Source organism: Emydura macquarii, unplaced genomic scaffold, assembly GCF_026122565.2.
Source record: "Emydura macquarii macquarii isolate MOO-44397 ecotype Brisbane River unplaced genomic scaffold, CSIRO-AGI_Emac_v2 contig_968, whole genome shotgun sequence".
Lineage (NCBI taxonomy): Eukaryota > Metazoa > Chordata > Testudines > Chelidae > Emydura > Emydura macquarii.
Window position 1 is genome coordinate 18,441,942 of NW_027131105.1, and position 22,392 is coordinate 18,464,333.

Genomic DNA, 22,392 nt, shown 5'->3' on the forward strand with positions numbered 1-22,392 from the left:
ATCTCTCTAGTGGACCACTGTGAATCTCACAATAGGAGTCTGGGACAAATGCTCATGAAGAGCTTGTGGCGGCTTTAGAAAGAAAGTAAGAGGAGGAGATAAACAACAAGGGGAGATTGGAACCCTATTTTCAGGTGAACATCAAAGGTCTGGCCTGGCATATGTAGGTAGCAGATGAACTCCCAAGGTATCCTTCAAGCTGTCAGGACAAGCTGCCGGTGGATGTTTAAAGACTTTAAGATACACAGAATCCCATCAGCAAGTGTGTCGTGCTCCATTATAGAGAGGAAGGCGAAAAACCCTCAGAGCCTTTGCTAATCTGCCCTGGGAGAAAAGTCCTTCCCAACACCAAATATGGTGATCAGTTAAACCCTGAGCATGTGGGCAAGACTCACCAACCAGACACCCAAGAAAGAATTCTCTGTAAAAACTCAGAATCCACCCCATCTAACATCCCTTCACAAGTCATTGGCATATCTACCACCAGTAGTCAAAGATCAGTCAATTGCCAAACTAGGCTGTCCCATCATACCATCCCCTCCATACATTTACCAAGCTCAGTTTTGAAGCCAGCTAGGTTTTTTGCCCCCACTGATCCCCTTGGAAGGCTGTTCCAGAACTATACTGTCCGGAACGGGACAGAATAGCAAGGTGCCTTACAACCTAGGGTTCTCCAGGGGAGTGTCACGATAAGTACGCAATGTGAAACACTTCATACATAGAGGGATTGGCTCAAGGGACACCATACTGTAGCAGCATACTGATGGTCACTAAGGGATGTGGATTATGCAGTCCCCTTTGTGTGGAGGGGGGTTAGTAGAGAAGCCATCACCACATAAATCTGTTGAAGTTCTTTTCTGTTGCAGAGCAGCTGCGCTAAAGGAAGGTTAATGTCCAGACCCATCAATATAGCCCGTGAGGGCCAGAGCTAGGAGCTTCCAAGGTAAAAAAACCTCAGGGGCCCAGATAGGAAAAAGGAAGATAGGGCTTGTGTGGACTATGGTTTTAGTCTAGAAATACACATTTTTATCCTAGTCTGGAGAAGCCCAGTGGGCTGAAGCAGTCAGTGACCAAGCCATCTAGGCCTTTGTACTGCCCTGTTGAAGTCAATGGGAGCCTTTACACTGGGCACAGGATCAAGCCTTTAGAGAGCAACTTTTTAAACAGAACTGGCCATCTACTGATTACAAACTACTGGGGTGGCAAGTTGAAACCCTAAGGAGATTTGTGTGATCCTGTACTTGCAGAGTTAGTACAGACATTGCAACTTCCTCCAACTGCGAGGCCTTTTGAGAGCTACATACCAGCAGAGGAAGTGTCCTTTCTTGAGCAAACAGCAGTCAGTGTCTTTCAACAACAATGGAGCAAGAGCTGCTGATCGGGTGAGCTTAAGAACTAAGAATTAATTTTTCTGCAGGAGAGGGGTAGACATTCTGCAGTTGGGAGAATCATGGAATTGTACAGTCAGAGCTTGTGCTTTTAATATAGTGATGTAGAGAGAGGCGGGCTGCTGAATAAGAGAGCTATGAAACTGTTTTCTTACCCAAATAAAAGTACAAATTTGGGGAGAATTTGTAAAAATGTCTCAGTTGGTTTTTAAACGTTAACTGTAACGTTTATAAAATTAAACAATTTCCTTTCAGTTAATGCTATTGCTAAGTCAGGAGCTTTTCCTCCAACACTGAAAGGTTCTAATGAATGTCAGTATTCTCAGTGTTGCCTTTTTTATGTTGTGTAAAGATGTCTTCATCCCATGATATGTATATGAGTCAGTTACAGTTTGTTTCCATCAAAAACTCCTAGTTTTTGCTCCTCAGAATAAATCAAATCCTTCCCGAGTGAGGCACAACAGGCTAAATTGTCTCTCTACGCTCTCTTCCAGCTGATTGAAATAAAGTTCCAGTTAACTTCTTTTCCCAGTTATTTTCAGCTCTGCTCCCCTCTGTATTACATGCTTCTGCTTGGGATGTGTTGAGAGGCCATTTTTGCAATGTTTCTAGTCCAGATGGAAGCAGGAAGTACCAGAAATGCTAGGAAAATTCCTGAACAGCATTTTCAGATATTTGGATAAACATTCTAAGATTCACACATCATAAGTTTAACAACACGAGGTTCTCTCTAACTCAGTTGACTTCTGGGAAGTGACTCAGAAAAGACACGGGTGTCAATGAGATAAAAATTTGGCCTACTAGATCTGTTAGTCATAGCAATGGTATTACCTTTACAGCCCATTTTGAAATCTTTACCCTTTTATATTTAACCTTGTTTGGATTTCTTTTTTAAAATCAGACATCTGGCACAATTCTAAACAGGCACAGAGAGCAATTTATCCAGTGTATATAAAAAACCTCAGACACATTCTAGGGTTTGACCTTTTTCAGATCAATAGTTTTTTATGCTATTTGATGGTATGTTATTTCCTTGGGTGTTCTTGTTGAGGTTTTTACGGAGATTGTTAAAGAAATGCTTAAGAAATAAAGAATTATCAAGGGTAAGCTACTTATGACAACATTATAGCCTTTGGTTTACAAAGTAAGGTCTGCTTCAAGCATCTAGTAAAGTTTCTCTATAATTTACAATAGAGATTCAAATATATGTTTAATACATCGTATTATACTTGCGTTGTTAAATGCAAACAGTAAAGGGAAAATCTTAGGTGGTTAGTGATAAATGTTTCTACACTTTTGGATTCAAGTTTAAAAAATATCAGCACATCAGTGGAAGAGTGGCCTACAAAAGGAAGAAAGAGGCACCTTGAATTAAAATGGGAAGTCTAAATAGCTTAGTGTATTGTAAAGGTTGCCTTAGTGTATTCTGCCCTTCTCTGTACATTATGCCTTTTGAACTATAGCTTGAAGGTTTCTGGCTGAAGTAAAGCCAAACCAAAACTTTGGATATGAAACACATTTAAACGCTGGGAAATTCATGATCCACCTCCAGATATTATATCTCAGCCACATTTGTAGTTCTTTAAAAAAGTTCCAGACTGATGACATTAAAGTTATTTATTTATCTTTCGACCAGATATAATTTGATCACTGGCACTGCAAACATCCTTATTGTGCCCCTAAACCCTGGTCAGGGGGAGACTACCTCTCGGTATATGAGAGTTGTTCATTCTTCATTCCCATTCAGTCCTTGCCTTCCCTGCTGAGCACATTGATTGTGATGTATTTTTTATGTGATGTGGACACCTGACCTCTTGGAACTGGACCGAGATCCCAAAATCATCTTTATTGACTACTGATAATCAGCAATCAACCAATGTCCGTCACTTCTGGCTTAGACTGCATTTGATTTACTGGTGAAAATTCCCATATCTCATAAAAAACCTCCTTTGCTATCCAGGTCCTCATCTCTCTTGTTTTCATCCATCAAACGCTATGAGCTTGTTTTAACGTGGCCTTCACATACAACACTCCTATCCCTCGTTCTCTGTTTTAGAAAACTTCCCCAATTAAACAGTGCAAAGCAGAGACTGAAATAATTGCTCTCAGTTGCTATAAAATGATTCAGCCCCAGGTGAGAACCAAAGACACCAACCAAAATATCAGAGAGAAGCATTTTAATTTAGGAAGCATATTCTCAGCTCACATAAAGATGCACAACTTCCTGCAAAGCATACAGGAGTGATGGGGTGAAAGCCCCACAAAGAGGGTGGGAATCTCTCTCATTGTATCTGGACAGAGCAGAACAATTATAAAGGGGATAAAAAGCAGGTTAAAGACCTGCACAGATGACCCCATTATTGAGACTTGTATTTTTAATTCACGCTAAGCTAGACCTTTGGCCACAATACAGTTTCTGTACCACTTTGTCAAGGCAAGGAGACTGTAAAATTGCTTTATCAGGCGATTGGTGATTACCCTGGCATGGGGGAATCTTTGGTTTGTGCAGAGTCGGTGTATAGCCATTTCTGTGCCATTCCACCCCACTGCCCCACCGCATTGGGGACATGCTAGGGATAGGAGAGGCTTAAGCTGGCGAGTGCTGTGTTCCATTCATCCACTCATTGTATTGTGAATTGTGCAACCAGTTAAGTTAATATGGAAAATTCAGTGATTAAGGGCTTGAAAAGAGAACTAGCATCTGATGAATGGTTAGTGACAGTTTTGTAGCAAGATTGCTAACAGGAGAAAAATATTTCAATATTATGCAAGCACTTGCAATGGTAGTTGTAGTTAAGAAACATTTAAAGGAGGTGAAGCTGGCTTCTGTTTATTTATATGTTAAGAAAAAAACAACAACTCTGTTTCCATTCCAGTTAACCACTTATCTAATTCACTAAGGTATTTGAAAAAGGGGTGCAAACAAATTCAGATTGGTTTAAAAATATGATTGACTATTAACAGGGCACTTTTTTATTGGCCATATTCTCACAGCTCAAAGTAACACACCAAAGAAACACTGCAGAGGCAATGGCAGGACAGGTTTCTCCTAAATTTCTCTGCCAATGTGTCTCAACCTTTGTCCTGGTGGGGCCACTTCTAGGGGCAAAATGGTAACAAATACCACTAATCCTACGTCATAATGAATCATGACCTTGCTGTGCACCCCCTTCTCCTTTCACAGGGCTTGTTTCATTATATTCTTTGTTTGCATTCTTCCAAACAGAAATGAAAGCCATGTGAATTATGGAACTGAACATCTCCTTTCTCTCTCCGTTGCACAAGGTATGAACTATGGTGGTTGTAAATCAGCAGCTGTTTACCTGAGATAAGATCTAAACCACTGAGCAGGCTGTTTTCAAGCAAGATTGGCCAGGAACTAAACAACCCCCTGTCCTTAGTTTTGTTTGTTATCCTATCTAAAATATGAGGAAGACAAAAAAAAAGACCATAGTCCCACCCCATTGACTCCAATAAGAGCAAAATTGGGCTTCAGATAACTTATGCAATAACTGTAACAATTAATATAGACCATATTTTGATTTTTTTGTCTTTGGAAGCATTCTTAATGACATCATCCTGCCCTTGATCTCCACACATACTGAGCTGGTATGTCATAAAAGAATAACCTGAGCGCATAACGTTCGTAGTACATGGAGACACTGCATGTTGCAAGGGCTTTGAGTCTCCCTGAATGACAAATGCTGCGTACCTGAAGGAAGGATTGAGAGGTACATAAAGCACATGCCTGTCAGTGCTTTTCTTTTACTCAGGCATGTTGCTCGTCATGATTGCAGCTCACATTGTGAAACTCCACATGGTTACGCTTATTCCCCTCTAAAAAGTCCCCTGTCCTTTACCAGGCATGAGCTGCATTTTCAAGGGCTAGTCAGAGAAGGTGGAGTCATATTCAAATATTTACCCATTCTTTGACTATGCGAAAATCAGTTTTACAACAACAACAGATCCAGTTATACTACAAGAGAAACAACAGACACAGTTATACTATCTGTGCAAGCCTGGTCGACTTGACTCACTTTTAGTCACAATAGGTTAGGAGTCTTCAACGTACAGCAGAGGATGTAAGATAAAGACAGTTATCACATATGCAACACGCCAGGTAAGTGAGACCAAGCAAAAATGCATGTGTTCCATTCTCTTATTTTAGTTACTAACTCAGGGCGAAATTGTGCACTGAATTATACACTATATAACTCCACTGATGTCAGGAAGGTTTCATGGGGCTGACATCAGTGCAAACAGGTTAACTTAGTTAACTTAAAGTTTGTAAGAAAATTTAATGCTTCTGAAAGCGGGTGACTAATAGCATCAGACTGAAGCAGTCATGTTACAGGACAGATGCTGTAGATGTTTCTCCCACATAGCTCTGCCAATACACTTATGTCCTTAGTTTGCAGCATTTCTGCTAGTCCAGTCCAGGAAGAGTCCTGTGGCATTCTGCATTGCTCACAGCCTGAAGTTATTTTGAACAAAGGCTGCTAAACTGTGCTAAATTGTGTGGTGATTTTGCAATGGTCTTACATTAATGTGGATGAGGGCAGGTAAATACAATTATCTCCATTTTTACAAATGAAGAGACTGAGGCACAGGGTTTTCCCCAGGGTACATGAAAAAAATCTGTTGCAAAGAATAAAATCTAGATGTTCACAGTCATGTTCCTTAACGACAAAATGGCTTTTCCTTTCCTAGCTTTGTGGCTAACCATGTAGCCTAAAGTTTCCCAATAGTAAAGGGTAGCAAAACCAATAATATGCCAGGCATGTGCTACAAATACTGTACATACAGAATGCTTCATTCAAATGTAGGAGTATGGAAACTACAGCACACTTCCTATATATTTACGAGAACATTATTGCCTTCCTGAGCTTGTAGGACAAACGTGACATCTGCTTCTTGCACTCAGGAAAATGGCAGAGATTTTTCTGAAACAAATTAACAGGGTTTGTTTTTTATTCTCATTGGACTTTGTTCTTTGAGTTAATTTACTCTTAATTCATTGAGCATGTTTGTTTGCTACTGAAAATAGGTTAGTTTAGCAATTGACTTTATAAACTCTCTAGGTTGTTAAGCACTTTTGTCTTGACAGATCTGCCAGAGTGGATTCATATGAAAGATTATTGCCTTCCTCCCTTAGCTACTAGATAGATAGATTAGATTAGATTAGATTAGATTAGATTAGATTAGATTAGATTAGACAGATAGCTCCAGTGCTGCCTTTTGCCTCATTTTGCTTGATCCCATTCACTGTTTTGAGATTTCCGTCCCTGAGTCTTTACTGCCAGAATATACATTCTTTCCTGTGGCCACATCTAACACTTCATAGATTCACTGGAAGGGAATGTTTAAAGACTATGTTTGTACGTGGTTCAGAAAGGGGAGATCTTGTAACTCAAAGACCAACCCTGTTATTTATGCAATATGACTGATCTCCCTTATCCTAAAAGTCAGGATTTTTGATACTGCCCCTTAATCCACATCTTCTGCATCATCACAATACCACCGCCATCTACTTCTGTGTCATTTGTTAGGCCGTTCACATTTGTATCCCAGTTCATGTGATTTATGATTAATGCATCATAGGAGGACTCTTCAAGCCAAAGACTCAATTCTGGAATGGTACATAATTCAGATCTGGACTAATCATTTTGCAGTAACATGTGGTTATTGGTGACCCATATGGACCATTGCGGTAGGCCAAACTGATTGGGAAAGTGCAATATACTGATTTGCAGGCATCACACTGTTGTAGTGATGACATCACTTCCAATCCAGGTCTAATCAAAACAGCGTATTTCTCGGAACTTTCTGCTGAAGCTTTCCCATCATTACTTCAAACTGGGGTTAATTACATCATATGCTCTCCCTTCTTGATGTTTTTGTTGTATTATTAATGGCTGTTTCCTTGCAAAGCACTTTCACACTCTACTGAATGTACTTTTAGATCCCTATCAGAATTCACTTCTCTTAAATGTATGTGTTGTAGATGCCCTTGCTCCTTATTCCTTGTCCAGTGGAGGGCCCTCTACACTGCCCTTGGAGCTGATGGACAGGCCCACTGAAGATGAAGGGGAAGATACAGGAAACCACGGTTGGTGCAATCTCCCACATGTACATTAGGGTTGTTTGTCCGGGGTAATGTCTGTCTCTTATAAATAACCACCTGTTGCAGATAGTGTTATAAAGTAAACAAGGAAAAGGTCTTTATTGTGCTAGGCCCTGTAAAGATACACAGTAAAAAGACAGCCAAAATCTAGGTTATGTTACAGTGCAGCAGGTGAATGAGACTAATAAAAGGCAGTGGAGGATGAGTTAACAGTGAAGGCAATGGGATTAACAGAAGGGGCAAGAAGATGAGATAACAGTAAAGCCAGCAAGTTATATTATAATAGGCAGAGTTCTTAACTCACCATCTGGATCTTTCTAAACTAGTGGAAAATTGAACCATGTCACTGCAAGTTACTAAATGTGAGCAAGTCGTCTTTGCTGTTATTTCACTGTAGGAAACGAAGGTTTACCTCCGCCAGCTGATCAGCTGCCCCAAGGAGAGCACAATGATTCTATCCCACTTCAGATGGACTGGAGGTAAGATGCCTTTTAGGTACTGCTTCCAGATTGAGAGTGCAAACGCTTTTTGAACTGTTTATTGAAGATGTAAAATTCACAGCCTGAATTTCCATGTTTTATTGACGTATTTACCTAGATAAGTGAATGCTGGATACGATCTATCATATTGTATAGATACTGCTTGCTATGACTTTGGACCTGATTCTAATCCTTTTGAAGTCTAGGTACCTCTAACTAGCAGCTAGTAGAATTGTCCTTTGCCTGTCTTTTCCTACAGCCTAGCACATATTGCTTTAAAAAAGCAGCATTATGAAGAGAAACATATTCTAAAACAGAACAATGCATTTTCACCTTGGAAAAGAAAATTAGAAAGAGCGTAGAGAAAAGAGGTGACATTGAATCAGAATCTTGGGTCCAAATTTTGCATCTGGCTTCAGAGTATGAGCTTGAACTGATTTCTGTGCTTTATTGGATTCAAACACTGATTCTGAACATACATTTGGGAATTTGAATCTGAGTCTGATCAGATGTGATTTTTTTTTTACAGCTCCAATGTTCAGGAGTTTTGGGATTCAGGGATTTGATCTGGACTTTTACTGAAGTTATATGGTTTTGGGGTATTTTTTTTTTTTTTTTTTTAAAAAGATCATATGTGCAATCACAAATGTCAACATGTCAAATTAGTCAAAACATGTCAAATGTCAAATTAGTCCAGGCTTTACAAACAACTGTAATGTAAGATGATGACCATGGTTTTCAAAGGTAAGTAGCGAGTTAAAGCACCCCAAATGTTCGGTGCCCAACAAGATATTTCAAAGCAATTTGATTTTTCAGAGGGGCTCAGCACTTTCTGAAAATCAGACCCTTTCAAATGTGTCTTTAGCGAGGCACTTAAAAGTGAGCATGCCAAATTGCTAGTCACTTAAGAAAATAGTGGCTGATGATTTTACATATTTTTCCTCACTGTATAAAGAAGCGTCTTCCTCAATCTCAAGAGATAAAGTGAATTGTCCAGTGTCTACCAAAGCCTTTTTTTTATTGCCTTTTCCAGCAGTCTGTCTATTTCCGAGCATGTAGCCCGAGAAGCCTTAGTACAATACACAGCCAATAAGTGCTGCTATAGGATTGCCCCTGCAAAACATATGGTTGTCCAGAGCTTGACTCCACTCAACACATTCAGAGTAAGTACAAGTAGTATTGAAAATAGCTGACAAAATTTAGCATTGCCTGGCAGGCTTAGCTGATAGGCTTATTCCTGTACCAACTGCAATGATCTATGATTTCAGACAGACACCCATCACAACTGGATAAGTGAATGGGCAAGATATTCACAACTAAATCTGAAATGCTCAAAAATTCAGCTTCTGTCATGTTACCAATCTGAAAGTAGTCCCATTTCACAATCCCCCTTCCCCCCAAAATTTGGCAATTTTCAGCTAAGATAGGCCATTAAATTTTTCTTTGCAGAGTATGGTGCTTTCTCAGGTTATACTATGGAGACTGCTACAGTGTGTTTGTGGGAATCTAAAGTGCATCCCAGAGAAGAGAATTTTTCACTAAATGTAAAATTGGTCAGATAAGTTCTCGATCTCATAGACTTCTCTGCTGCGGATTGGAAGGAGAGAGTGTTACCCTCAGTATTGTGGTTAGGCATCAGCAATCAAAGAAAACAAATACTGAAGTGACTTATGCTAATGCAAAAACCCCCAAGGTGTGTTTTGACCAAGTTTCAAACCCTTGACTTTTAGTATTGTAGCACAGATCACGCCCACCCACCCATACTTATCCTAGGATGGTTTGGTGACATCAGGACTACTTATGCCTCATCCAGACACAACATTCACCATGCTATTACTCCACGGTGAAATCATTTATTAATTTCCCTATTTTATTGCTCTGTCTAGCGCTTGCTCTTGAAATCAGAACAACTCTTATTCCTAATACAGGAATTCTACTCTCCTTGAAGTCAATAGAGGTTGTGCCATTGATTTTAACAGGAGCAGAATTGAGCCCAGATTTGCTTCACCTTCTAGCAGAGAATGAGAAGTAGCTTTACATTAAAGTTGACTTTTGTTTGGTCTTATCAGTATCGTCTGCAAACCTTCACTGAAACCAGAGAAACATTCCTGATCAGCGAGCTTTATGATGGTAAGCAAATCGCAGGTCTTACCTAGCAGAGAACAAACACTATGTAATGCCCTGTGGTAGGGAGTGACTATCTCAGTGAATTTATGGACTTAAGGAGTGACCCTGTGCTCCTTAACTGCACATAAACTAACAAAATCACAAGGGGCAAAGTTTTCAAAAGTGACTACTGATTCTGAATGCCTCAATTTTGGAATCCAACTCGAGGTCCCCTAAGGCATGATTTCAGGGGCCTAAAGAACAGGACTGATAACTAAACTTTTCACCTGTTTAGGTGGCTAGTTTGAATCCGGCCCAAACTGGTGGAGACTGAAAGTTTTAAAAATTGTAATTCATTTTTCAAACTTTCTTTGCCCATCACCTTTTGTGACATTTGTTTTCTCTTTGGATTTTGGACAGTGAAACAAGTTAAGTCTGCTAAGTCTGGTGCTCCTGCAATAGATCAGTGGTGGTGTGTTTGGCATCCCATTCCCACATTTTAGTCCAATCCCCAGCTTCATCCTGTTATCCCGGAATTAAAAACTATTGGAAAATATTTCTCTTCATGTAATGTTTTGAAAAAGAGAGGGAGAGAGAGGCAGAGGGGTAGACGATGGGGAAAGAAGATCAGATAAACATGCAAAATGAAGAGTAGGAAAAAGGAGAGGGAAAAGTACAGAGAGGAGAAAGAAGGAGAGGAAGTGGGGAAGAAACAGAGGTAGTAAAAGAAAAGTGGGAAGACAAGAGTGGAAGAAGGGAGATGGAGGAGAGTGGAAGGTAAAAGGGGGAGGAAAAGTGAGGAAAATGGGAAGTGGAAGGTGAATGTCTCATGGGTGTGAGCTAAGAGAAAGTTAAATTCTTAGCAGTCCACTGTATGTGGCCACCAATATTTTTCATTCTTCTGGGCTGGGTTGGTCTGGGCCTGATCCAAAGCCCCATAAATGAATGGGAGTCTTTGCATTGACTTCAATGGGCTGTGGATCAGGCCCTGTGGTTATTCACAAAAGCTAAATTTAAGCCAGGGCAACAGATTCATTTAGATCCTTTCCCACCGTCTACTTTAATTGTCTTTTGAAATGAAAAAAAGTCCAGATCAGGAAACAGCATGTTCCTCTGCTTCAATTTCCTCTGACAGATGCAAGTTTGTTAACATAACAGAAGTTGCTCACTGGAGTTATAGTTCCTGATATACAATTAACTTCCCCATCAGCTCAAGCACTGTGAAGCTGGTTTACTTTGACCTCAGAGTAAAATGGATTGTAACATCTTCCTGCCTTTGGAAAGAAAAGGGGAAAAAAGACTGTCTTGAGACCAGGGGTATGACTAAAGAGAAAGAGAAGAGAATGGAATACACTAAGGTTATATGGTTATATGTAACCTTACTGGGGAGAATGCTCTCATCTAATTAAAACAGATTGGCTTCTGCATGGGCTGACTCACGACGGGAAAGTTCACGGAGCTTCCTTCTATCCCCCTGCGAAAGGGCAAGAGACAATTGCAGGAAAATGATTCCAAATGGGAGTCTGCACTGCCGCAGCCCTAGAGAACAGGCCTCTAGCGGAGAAGAGAACAGGCGGCAATATGCTGGAAGAGGGCACAGTTTCCAAGTTCCTTCTGAGCACTGCAGACCAGAGAGTCCTAAGGCACGACTCCTCCTGTGGTTCTCTCTGGCGCGCAGTGGCTCTGGTGTGCTTTGGGCTTGAATCCAGCACAGATTAGCAGTGATCTAAAGTCCTTCCCAGCTCATGGATTCAATAGTCTTTCTTGAATGAGGTGACGGGTCTCAGCCCCATGAACGGGGGCTGTCCTCAGAGGAACCATGACACCAGTAGGTACTAATTGGCACCTGTCAGCTCTAAGAAGGATCCCTGCAGAACTGGGGTGGGGCTGATGTGGAACATAATGGGCCGAGATCTGAACTGCCACTAAATTGTATTTGTTTCGTGGATAAACAGCTCACATCAATTTTCTCCACTGCCATCGACTTTGGCACCTTCCACTAGCACATGTGTAAGGGGATACCTGAGATTTTTTTTTGTCCGTCCATACTAACCTGTAGCCCTCCCTAATGCACCAGTCTGTTTTCTGACTGATCTTTAGTCTTTTGTTCCAGGTGGATTTGTGGACTCTTCTGACGTTGCACCAGCACCAGCTCCATGGGCAATGCTGGTCGATGCACCTCCTCTGTTTACGGACTGTGAAATGCACATTCCGGTGCCCCATACATATTCAGTACAGGTAAAACCCCCACAAACATTCAGACTTTTAAAGCATCATTAACTGTGTGGCAGGAGTGGTCCACTTGAAATCAGGTCCCTATTGTGCTTGGTACTGTACATACACATATTAAGAGACTGTCCTGCCCCCAAAGAGGGGACAATCTAACTAGACAAGACAGACAAAAGGTGGGAGGAGGACAACGTTATTATCCCATTGCACAGATAGGCAACCAAGGCACAAAAAGAGATTAAGCAACTTGCCTAAAATCACACAGGAAGTCAGTGGCAGAGCCAGGACTGAACCCAGGTTTTTTAAGTCCCAGTTCAGCGCCTAATAGAAAATATTTCTAATCTTAAATCCAGCAGCATGTAACTCAAAGTCTGCTCTTCCAGGGCTTGATCCTGCTCTCATTGAAATCAATGGCAAAACTTCCATTGACTTTAGTGGAGCAGGAGCCTGGTTAAAGGCACCATGTTATCCCAAATGCAGAAGTCTTGATTACATATTGATTTTAAAATCACTGTACTATCCCATTTCAGTTCTACATTTTTGGTTAAATATCCAGCACATATACCTATTCTAACAATTATTTTTACGATTTGCAACAGCTGTTTTGGAGTATAATTATATTTATTGCTTCTTCCACTCATGATTTAGGATAAGAAAAGATAACTCAGGTTTCTGGCAGGTAGCATTGTTTGTGCTGCTTTAAATAATGAGATATTATTTTAATAGCTTTAGATAAAGAATTAGCCCTTGTTTTTGGCAAGGAGTTGCTTTTACTGCTCCAGATAGTCTGAAGTGTGCATTTCAAGTGGGCAGGCTGCCATGAAAAAGGATTTGTATCCACCCAACAAAACAAAGCAAGACTATTTCTGGAATAAAACAAATAAAACCAGACAGAAAAGCCAACCCAACTGGTTTTGTGTGTGAATTCAATAACATAGGTAAGAAAATAGAGGCTCTGCTTCCTGATGTTGCCACTAGGAAAGGGACAGAAGATCTCTGAATATGTATTTCAGTGTAGGGATGACAGTGTTCTTATCCTTTCAGCTCTCTGTGATGTGATAATTTAATTTCACAATGGAATCCCTGTCTGCACTTGTTATTTTAGGTTTCTTTGCAAGTGGGTTTCAGGCAAGCCTTCCTTTACCTACATGTGTAATATGGAGAGAGGGTGAGGTTTAGGTGAGAATGAGGACTCCTTGAGGTTAAAAAGTGATTGCCCAGAGGCTGTAACGCCAGAGGCCTTGAGATGCTGTACTTCTCTTTCAACCCACAGCTCTGCTACTTATACTTTTTTTTGCTTTGGTTTCAGGATTGTCCTAATTGCCAAGGACATGGTAAGAATCGGTGCCACTCGTGTAATGGATCTGGAAAGGTATGTTATAATGCAACTATTGCAAGTTCTCTTTTGTGTGTCATCATTTCCTGTTCAGTAAAATCCTACAGTTAAGGAAGAAAATACTTCCATTTATTTTTCAAAAATACTTTGAAAAGTATATAAAAACCACTTGGGCCAAACTTCTTTCTCTTTCTGAGCTCTTGACAAGCAAATGACATCAAGTCATCTGAAACCAATAGTCACTAGTAGGAACTGGTCCCACCTATGTGTCTGTTGAACATTCAATTCACATTCTTTCTTTCTTTCTTTCAGATAGATGGAACAGATAAAGTTAGGACTTTAATAAGTTTGAAAGGAACATATATCTTCAGCTTTCAAAAAAAGGGGCTGCTGTTCCCAGCATTTGACAAATCTCTCAAAGAGACATGACAAAGTCAGGAAGGAGATGTAAATGGCTGCATGACAGCTAAAGAATGGAAGGTTATGGGCCTGATGCAAAAGACAATTGACGTCACTGGGAATCTTTCCATGGCCCTTTGTTATTTGAGAAAAACTTGATTCCAATGTATATTGACAAATGAGTCTGACATCTCTTTAAATCTAGGACTTTCACTAATAAAGGAGTGATTTAATCTAACTACAGTGAAGCCTGTTTTAAATGAACACTGAGAGGAATTACAGAAATTGGTAGCCTTAACAGAAATGACATTCTAATAAAGTTGGAGCAGATTTGTACCCAGAACATTTGGGAAGGTTTCAAGATGAAGGATGACTGCTAAGAGTGGCTTCTTATACTAGTTTCACTGTATATTGTCTGCCCAGATATAATAAAAGGGGGAAACAGAAATGCAAATATCACAGTTGGTGAGTGATTATAATACAGAACAAGATGACATTATGAGACGCTCTTATGCCTCTACACTACTATGATACTGAGATTTTGGTAGCAGTTAATAAAGAGGTGATCGCCAACTGAGTTGCTTTCTTTGTAAACATTTCAGTATTTAATCAACCACAAAGAGAAGGGCAATAGCTGGCCCATCTGGAGCCACTAGAGATATCAGTATAAGTGGTTTAGCACAAGTCCCCTCAAAGGTTTTCCCAGGCTCTCCAACACAAATTTAGGATAAGAAATTGGTAAAAAAATTGAATAGAACTTCTATTCTGTGGTATATAGCTGTCAACGAGGTCCACATCACAGCAGTTGTCGGTAGGGAATTATCCTTCTCCAATAGCTAAACCATATATATGACAATAGCTAAGTCACTGTCAGAGGCATGCAAGTTTTTTTTTTTTTTATTGTAAGACCTAGTTGGATGACTCCGAAAACAGGTAATAGGAAGTCGAGCTTTTCATCAGTTTGTTCTGGCCCAGTTCATTAGTAACCAGAATTCATTGTAATACGCTGGCTGATTGGCGGCCTTTGTTTTGATTGTGTTCCTTGTGGTCAGCTGTTCATAGCTGATCTAGCACCAACTCTGATACTGCCTGGCAGTTCATCAAAGAAGCTAAAGAACTAATTAAGGATGGTGACTCAGTAACCATTCACTTTCATATATCAGTCAATGCTGAGTTATATGACAGTGCCTCTGAAAAAGAACTTCAGTTTCCAGAGGATGCAACTTATAGGAGAAAAACAGGTCCTGTAGGTGGTAAGGGCTACTTTCACAAATATCAGCTCACAGGACTGGATAACTGCATTAGCACTGACCTTATCGATAACAAGGAAGGAAGAACAGGTATTGCTGAAATCTCTTGCCTTTAGTTTGCAGTCCTAATTCTGGAATCTACAGGTGCTAGTGAGTCGTGTTCAGGTGAGCACGGCAAAATTTGAAAGTGAACAGACTCTGCTGCCATCTTCAAACACAGAAAATGTGTTATGAAAAGTTCTTGCTAAAATGTCAGCTAGCATAGAGAAAAGCAAAAACAATAGAGTGGATCAAGGATGTGCTTATCCCTACGCAATTGGGGATTCAACTTGATCATGAATCATGCCCATCTCATTTAACAGTATATACCCATCTCGTTTAACAGACAAATGTATGTAATTGTTACATAGTAATATTAATGAAGTTATGTCACTTACATAAACAGGAGTATTAGGTCATCTGCAGTTGAACACCCTGCTGGATATGGAATCCTTGCGGAATAATCTGCATTAGAGGAGAAATTCATCCCTGTGTAGAAAGCCAGCCTGAGGCCTGTTCACTACTTTAATCCCATTTAAGCCCTCAGAACTAGGATTTAAATTGGACTAGCGTGGCACATGGACCTTGTGTGGATTCTCTGCACAGGGATGAATTTCATCATTGGTGCCCTTGCAGCATGATTTCTGCATTTCTATTTCTTCTGTGCACCATGCATGGGATGGAATAAAAGAGTGAGCTGTCCACGTAGGTTACCCTGCTCTGACCTCCAGATACTTGTATGTACGTTTGTTGTTGAGAATATGGACCTGACAAAATGAAAAGTTAGACGATCAAATTCTTGTCAGAGAAAAAAAAATCCTTTACTTTTCTTTATTTTTGCCTTTTTAAATATAGAGAAGATGCACAGCTTGTAGCGGGACTGGCTGGCAAGACACATCCAATCAGAGTTGTTTATTTTGCTCAGGTTCAGGAAAGAGACGGTAAGAAAAAGCTAAAATACCAGATAGCAATTTGTATTTCTTTCATAGGTTTAGTTTAACAGATCTCTTTTTATTAGGATATCACTTCCTCCATGGTCTTTGAAAAGGGGATGAGTGAAATGGTGCCAGTTAAATAAGAACTCAACCAAATTACAGATCCAATTCAATCTCCATTGGAGTCAATAGGAATCTTTCCATTTATAATAACAAACATTTGCACCTTACATTCAAAGCCTGCAAAGCATTTTGCAAACATTTACTAATCCTCACAACACACCTAGAAGGTGCTGTAGGTGTTATTAAGCAGAAGCAGTGTGCTTGATCCTTCACTGCCTGATATCATTTAAACCAGTGGCAAATGAATACAAAGTGGGTGTAAAATGGTGTTTTATATCCATTTTATACAGGTTGTTATTAATTAATTATATCATTTTAGCACCCAGTGGACCCAGCAGAGATCTGGAGACCCATTGTGCCTCACTCACATTGTAGAAATGCATAGTAAGAGACAATCACTGGGTTGAAGAGCTTACAAGTTAAATAGACAAGTCAGACAACTGTTTTTCGCACTCCTTCGTGTCTCATTAGATCACACACAGGCAGACTGGTGAACCCACTGAATTTAGACAGCATACTGAACCTATCCAATTTTCTGCAAGAAAATGAGAGTGGTATAAAGGGTGAGGAGTCAGGACTTCGCGTCACATAAAGCAGGCATGTGTCTCTAAAGTGAATGCATACATGTTGTTTTTCTTCCATAGCTGCTCAAACTGTCATGGTTATGGTTGGTGGCAATGCATCCGTTGCTATGGAAAAGGCCTCTTGCTATATCATTCTGAACTTACAATCACTTGGTAAGTTGAAATCAAATGAACATGGATTTGTTGTTAGACAGTAGAGTATGGACAGTTGTTAGCCATTCTCAAGCATGCTGATGTTACTAAGACATAACACTGAGCCAGATCCTCAACTGGTGTAAATGAGGGTAGATCTGTTGAGGTCACTCCTGTTAAATACTGTGCCATGGTTAGGAGTACCGACTTCAGTGGTGCTATGCTGATTTCCACCAGCCAATGATGTGGCCCAACATTTTAAAGTTTATAGCTCAAACATGAGATCAGAGCTCCCAGCGACAGTGATATCATTTAACAGAAGTATTTAAAAAAATCCTTAGAAACTGATATTTTACATGTAGATTTGAAAGGAAGACTGGCATTGAAATCCACCTTTCACCAGTGGGAAGTATAAATTTGTAAGTTTCAGAAGTCACTGATATCTAATTTTAGTTAAATAGTGTGATAGTGACATTAACAGAGTCCATGCTGGCACACAAATATTCAGAGACCTGGAGAGTTCCACTAAATTATTAAAACTTTTGGATTAAATAGGAAACCAAGGTCCTGAGCATTAGTGCTTGTTAAAACAACTCGAGTTCTGTAGCACTTTAAACACTAACAATTTTAATTTCAGTAGGCATAATCTTTCATGAGCCTCAGCTCACTTCCTCAGATGCAGTTGGTAGAAATGATACAGCAAAACAGGAAACATAGAAAATATATAGAAGGAAACATTTACATATCCAAGGGCATAGATAACAATGGGGAAGCCGGGTACTTGAGGCTTGATGACAACTATTGAGTAGGAGGTGAGAATGGGTCATCAGAGCAAATTACTTCTTGTAATGAGATAGCCATTCCAAAACCCTGTTTAAACCCAGTTTGAATGTGTCAAGTTTGCAGATAATTTCTAACTCAGCAGTTTCTCTTTCAAGTCTGTTTTTGAAGTTTTTTTTTGGAGAAGTACAGCAACTTCCAGGTCAGCGACAGAGTGCTCTTGGAGATTGAAGTGTTTTCTGACTGGTTTATGGATGTTATTATTTTTTATGTCTGATTTGTGTCCATTTATCCTTTTGTGTAGTGATAGTCCAGTTTGGCCAATGTACGTGGCAGTGGGGCATTGCTGGCACATGATGGCATATATAACATTAGTGGATGTGCAGGTGAATGAGCCCCTCATTACAAGGAGTAATTTGCTCTGATGACCCATTCTCACCTCCTACTCAATGGCTGTCATCAAGCCTCAAGTACCCGGCTTCCCCATTGTTATCTATGCCCTTGGATGTGTAAATGTTGCCTTCTATATATTTTCTCTGTTTCCTATTTTGCTGTATCATTTCTACCAACTGCATCTGAGGAAGTGAGCTGAGGCTCACGAAAGCTTATGTCTACTGAAATTAAAATTGTTAGTCTTTAATGTGCTGCAGAACTCAAGTTGTTTTTGCTGTATACAGACTAACACGGCTACCTCTCTGAAGTGCTTGTTAAAACGCTTTCAGTATGTTTAGCTAGAGCACCTGAGCTCAATGCCCGGACAGAATTCTGAGTAACTACATTTCACCTCACTTCCTTTTCTTGTAGTTTAAGTGAGCCAAAGTGGGCCTGATTCTTATTTACACCATGACCCCTAATTGCACTAGCAAGAGGGTCTTAAAGTGAGTCTAAATGTAATATACACCCACTTGACACTGCCACTAAAGTGTAAAGGACTCTCAATTGTGTAAATGAGAGTCAGAACCATCATCTTCACTTTAAATTCTGATCTGTTTAACGTTGCTGTGTCCTGCTTAAAGGTGCCTCTCATATCCCACAAGTGGCTGAATTTAAGTGAAGGAAGAAGCCACCTCTGTAAATCTTAGGCCAAATGAAGGCCCTCATTGTTTTTAGCTTGCATAGGGACACACATTAATTAATGCAAGGGCAGATTAAGGTAGACCTGGGACTGACTGTGGCCCTGGAATTCTCTTCTCACATAGTTTATTCAGGCCAAGGAAAGGAGTAGGCTGCAGGTGGTGATATAATAGGGAACATATGTGCTTAATCATGTGAACCACATAACTAGAACCCTGCTTAGAATGTCCTCTAGCTATAAAGGCTTGAACCTGGCAGACTTTGGGGGATAAAAGTTGTCCTTCATGACTCCCCTTCCAGCTGTGGCTTTTCTACTGTAATCCTACGTGCATCCCAAGGTCTGATTTTGGCCCAGGGCTTGTAAAATGTGTTGAATACTAGGGGGCTTCGGCGTATAAAACAAATCATAGCAATCCTACTTTTTAGAAAGAGAAATAGAAACCATCATGTTCCCCCATTTTCCTAACAGGAAGAACAACATTGCTGAATATGTCGTTGAGAAGAATTCTGGGTTTCCTATTTATCACCTGCAGGAAGCCGCTGGGAAGGAAATATTTAGTGATGAAAATCAAGTGGTAAATAATTACGCAGTTGTGTTAAAATTATTTTATCTGAAATCCACTGAAACTGCAGAGCACACTGACATGTTCATGAACTAACTTTCTAACTAATCACCAAGTAATTTTAAAGGGACAAAAAAGTAAATGTAATAACCATACATTTTCTGATAAATGTATAATTTCTATAGGAGGGTTTCACTACGTATCAGTAAAAATGTGACAGCAATTTTCCAATGACTGTACACACAGAGTTGTTAACAGCCATCGCTATATCATCATGGCTGACGTTTTACAGCTAAGTGAAACACTGGTAATAGCTATCAATACTTGAAGCTGAGCAATAAGAGAGACAGGCCGGAACCAGAAGCCTGGATCTGAACGACAAGGAATTTGGGGAAAGTTTGCATCCACGGAGGGACTTTGCAGCTTGGGTCCAGTTTTTGTTACGGCACAAAACAGGGAAAGGAATTCTCTAGGGAGGTTGTTGATGCCCCTCTACCTCAGCTTCAGGAAGATGTGCAGGAGCCAATAAGGTGGCTCTGTGTCACCTGAGAATCTGCAATCATTCTCCTGTGCCTCACCTAGCCAGCTGTAGGTCAACTTTGTGTTGGGGATGTGAGGTGCAGCTGCATGGGGCAGGATCTGGGCCACTCTATTTAAAATTATATTAAAACTGATCATAACTTGGAGCACTGACATTTTGCCAACTTCCACTCAAATACATGCTTAGGAGGGCATAGACGTTGTACATGCTTTCTCTGCAATGAGCTAAAATTAAAATGTACCCAGGGTACTACAGTTCTGTACTAATTACCCATAATAATGCATGCTAAAACTGCATTTTGGACTCTGTCTTTATTTTCACAGGTGTATCCTATAGTGAATTTTCCTGAGCCAACGATTGATCGGGGTTCAGAATCATGCATTGCGCAACACCAGATGCAGTTAGCATCGAATAGTCATATATTGAGACAGGTGAGTAAAATGCACCAAACAGATGTTAGCTCATTACCCCAATAAATGGGAGGCAACTGGGGGACAATATTATCCTTGAGTCGCCAATCTCCATCATATGTAATTTACAGGTGTAAACTGGTGAAACAACACAGCAAAATCATAGTCAGTTCCCCTTCCTCAAGGAGAACTGTGCAATGTAATCACAGAAAATGAAAGCCACTCAGAAACATCAACATGCAAAATATTCCCCCAGTTCAAGGAATCTTAACTTAGACCTACAGTCCCACATTCAGAAACCAGCTTTCTGCCAGTCAGTCTCTCCTTTCCTGTTCTTGGAGGCAGAGCAGCTGTTTTACGGTGCCTCCCTGCAGCACCTGTGGGAGACCTAGCTGCTACTAACTTACCATATGCCAGGGAGGTTGCATCTTGTCACATGTTTACCAGATCATCTGCACGATTCTGATCTGACTTTGCTTGGGAGTAAATCTGTCAAAAATCAATGAAAATCCGCTCATGTAAAATCAGTATAAGTGATGTATTCAGTCCCCAAGGTATTTTTTTTTTATAAAAGGAGATTCAGCTGGGGGACAGTAAGTTTGAATAGGTTGCTTGACAGCCACTTGGGAATGCAATAATTTGAGTGGTGTAAATTTGAGTGGCACAGTAAAGTCTACTACCCCAAAATATCATGGTGTACTCAGAGATTTTAAGGTCAGAAGGGACCATTATCATCTAGTCTGACCTCCTGCACAGCCCAGACCACAGAACCTCACCTACCTACTCCTGTAATAGACTCCTAACCTATGACTAAGTTACTCAACTCCTGAAATAACGGTTTAAAGACTTCAAGGTACAGTGAATCCACCAGCAAGTGACCCGTACCCCATGCCGCAGAGGAGGGTGAAAAACCCTCAGGGTCTCTGCCAATCTGCCCTGGGGGAAATTCCTGCCTGACCCCAAATATGGCAATCATCTAAACCCTGAGCATGTGGGCAAGACTCACCAGACAGACACTGGAAAGAATTCTCTGTAGTAACTCAGAACCCACCCCATCTAACATCCCAACATATGCCATTGGGCATATTTACTGCTAGTAGTCAAAGATCAGTCAATTGCCAAATTAGGCTGTCCCATCCTACCATCCCCTCCATAAACTTATTAAGCTCAGTCTTGGTGTGTACAAGAAAGGTGTAAATATGGTGTGGTCAAAGGATACTTGGACAAGGAACAAAAACCATTCCAAGAATTCATCATCACCATAGAAATTCTGAGATGAGTGAAACAATACGCACAGATAGGCTAGACTTTGCCATCCATACTCACTTTGTGTAGCATCGTACTCGGCAAGTAGCATTCCCCCAAGAGGATCAGAATCTGTTCCCGTGTGTCTTGGTAAAGGCCAGCTTATGAGTCACATTGGTGAACAGTTTTTCACACAAATAGTTCAACAGGCGTTCTCATGTCAACCCATGCTCACCCAGGTCCTGATCCACAGTCCAATAAAGTCAGTGGAAAGACCCTGATTGTCTTCTATGGGCTTTGGATCAGGCTCCTTAAACTAAATAAGGGCCAAGTTGTGATCCCCTTGCTCACACTGAGTAGCAGTTTATCCCACAAGCAATCCCAGTGAAGTGAAAGAGGCTATTTGTGAGTAAGGGGTTCCTCAAGATGAGCAAGGGCAGCAGAATCTGACCCCCAAACTCTGTCTTTAGGGTTCGGATCAGATATAGTCATACATTTCCTTCGTCTTTTCCAGAAACAAACCATTGAGCTGATTCCACTCACCAAGGTGGAATATGAATGGAGAGGAAAAGTCTATTCCTTCTATGTCTTTGGAAACGAGAATAAAGTGTATGCAGAGGACTACCCAGCAAAGTGCTGCTGTTCAGTCATGTGA

General features: G+C 40.5%; 1 protein-coding gene across 1 annotated transcript; it reads left to right on the forward strand.

The window, feature by feature from the left end:
- The first annotated feature begins 1,359 nt into the window (after positions 1–1,359).
- On the forward strand, positions 1,360–22,392 carry LOC137150524 (protein SSUH2 homolog). Its single transcript, XM_067544483.1, has 13 exons — positions 1,360–1,382; positions 4,615–4,673; positions 7,393–7,497; positions 7,910–7,991; positions 9,025–9,154; positions 10,061–10,121; positions 12,211–12,335; positions 13,636–13,698; positions 16,206–16,291; positions 17,053–17,145; positions 19,448–19,553; positions 20,406–20,513; positions 22,252–22,392. Exons 1-13 carry the CDS (start codon positions 1,360–1,362, stop codon positions 22,390–22,392), a joined length of 1,182 nt encoding a protein of 393 aa, XP_067400584.1.

Bases quoted from the DNA above. Each gene is read 5' to 3' on its own strand.
- LOC137150524 (XM_067544483.1), top strand. From the start codon at position 1,360: ATGGAGCAAGAGCTGCTGATCGG. The intron at 4,674-7,392 runs GTATGAACTATG...TATGTGTTGTAG, and splicing joins TTCTCTCTCCGTTGCACAAG to ATGCCCTTGCTCCTTATTCC. The intron at 12,336-13,635 runs GTAAAACCCCCA...CTTTGGTTTCAG, and splicing joins CCCATACATATTCAGTACAG to GATTGTCCTAATTGCCAAGG.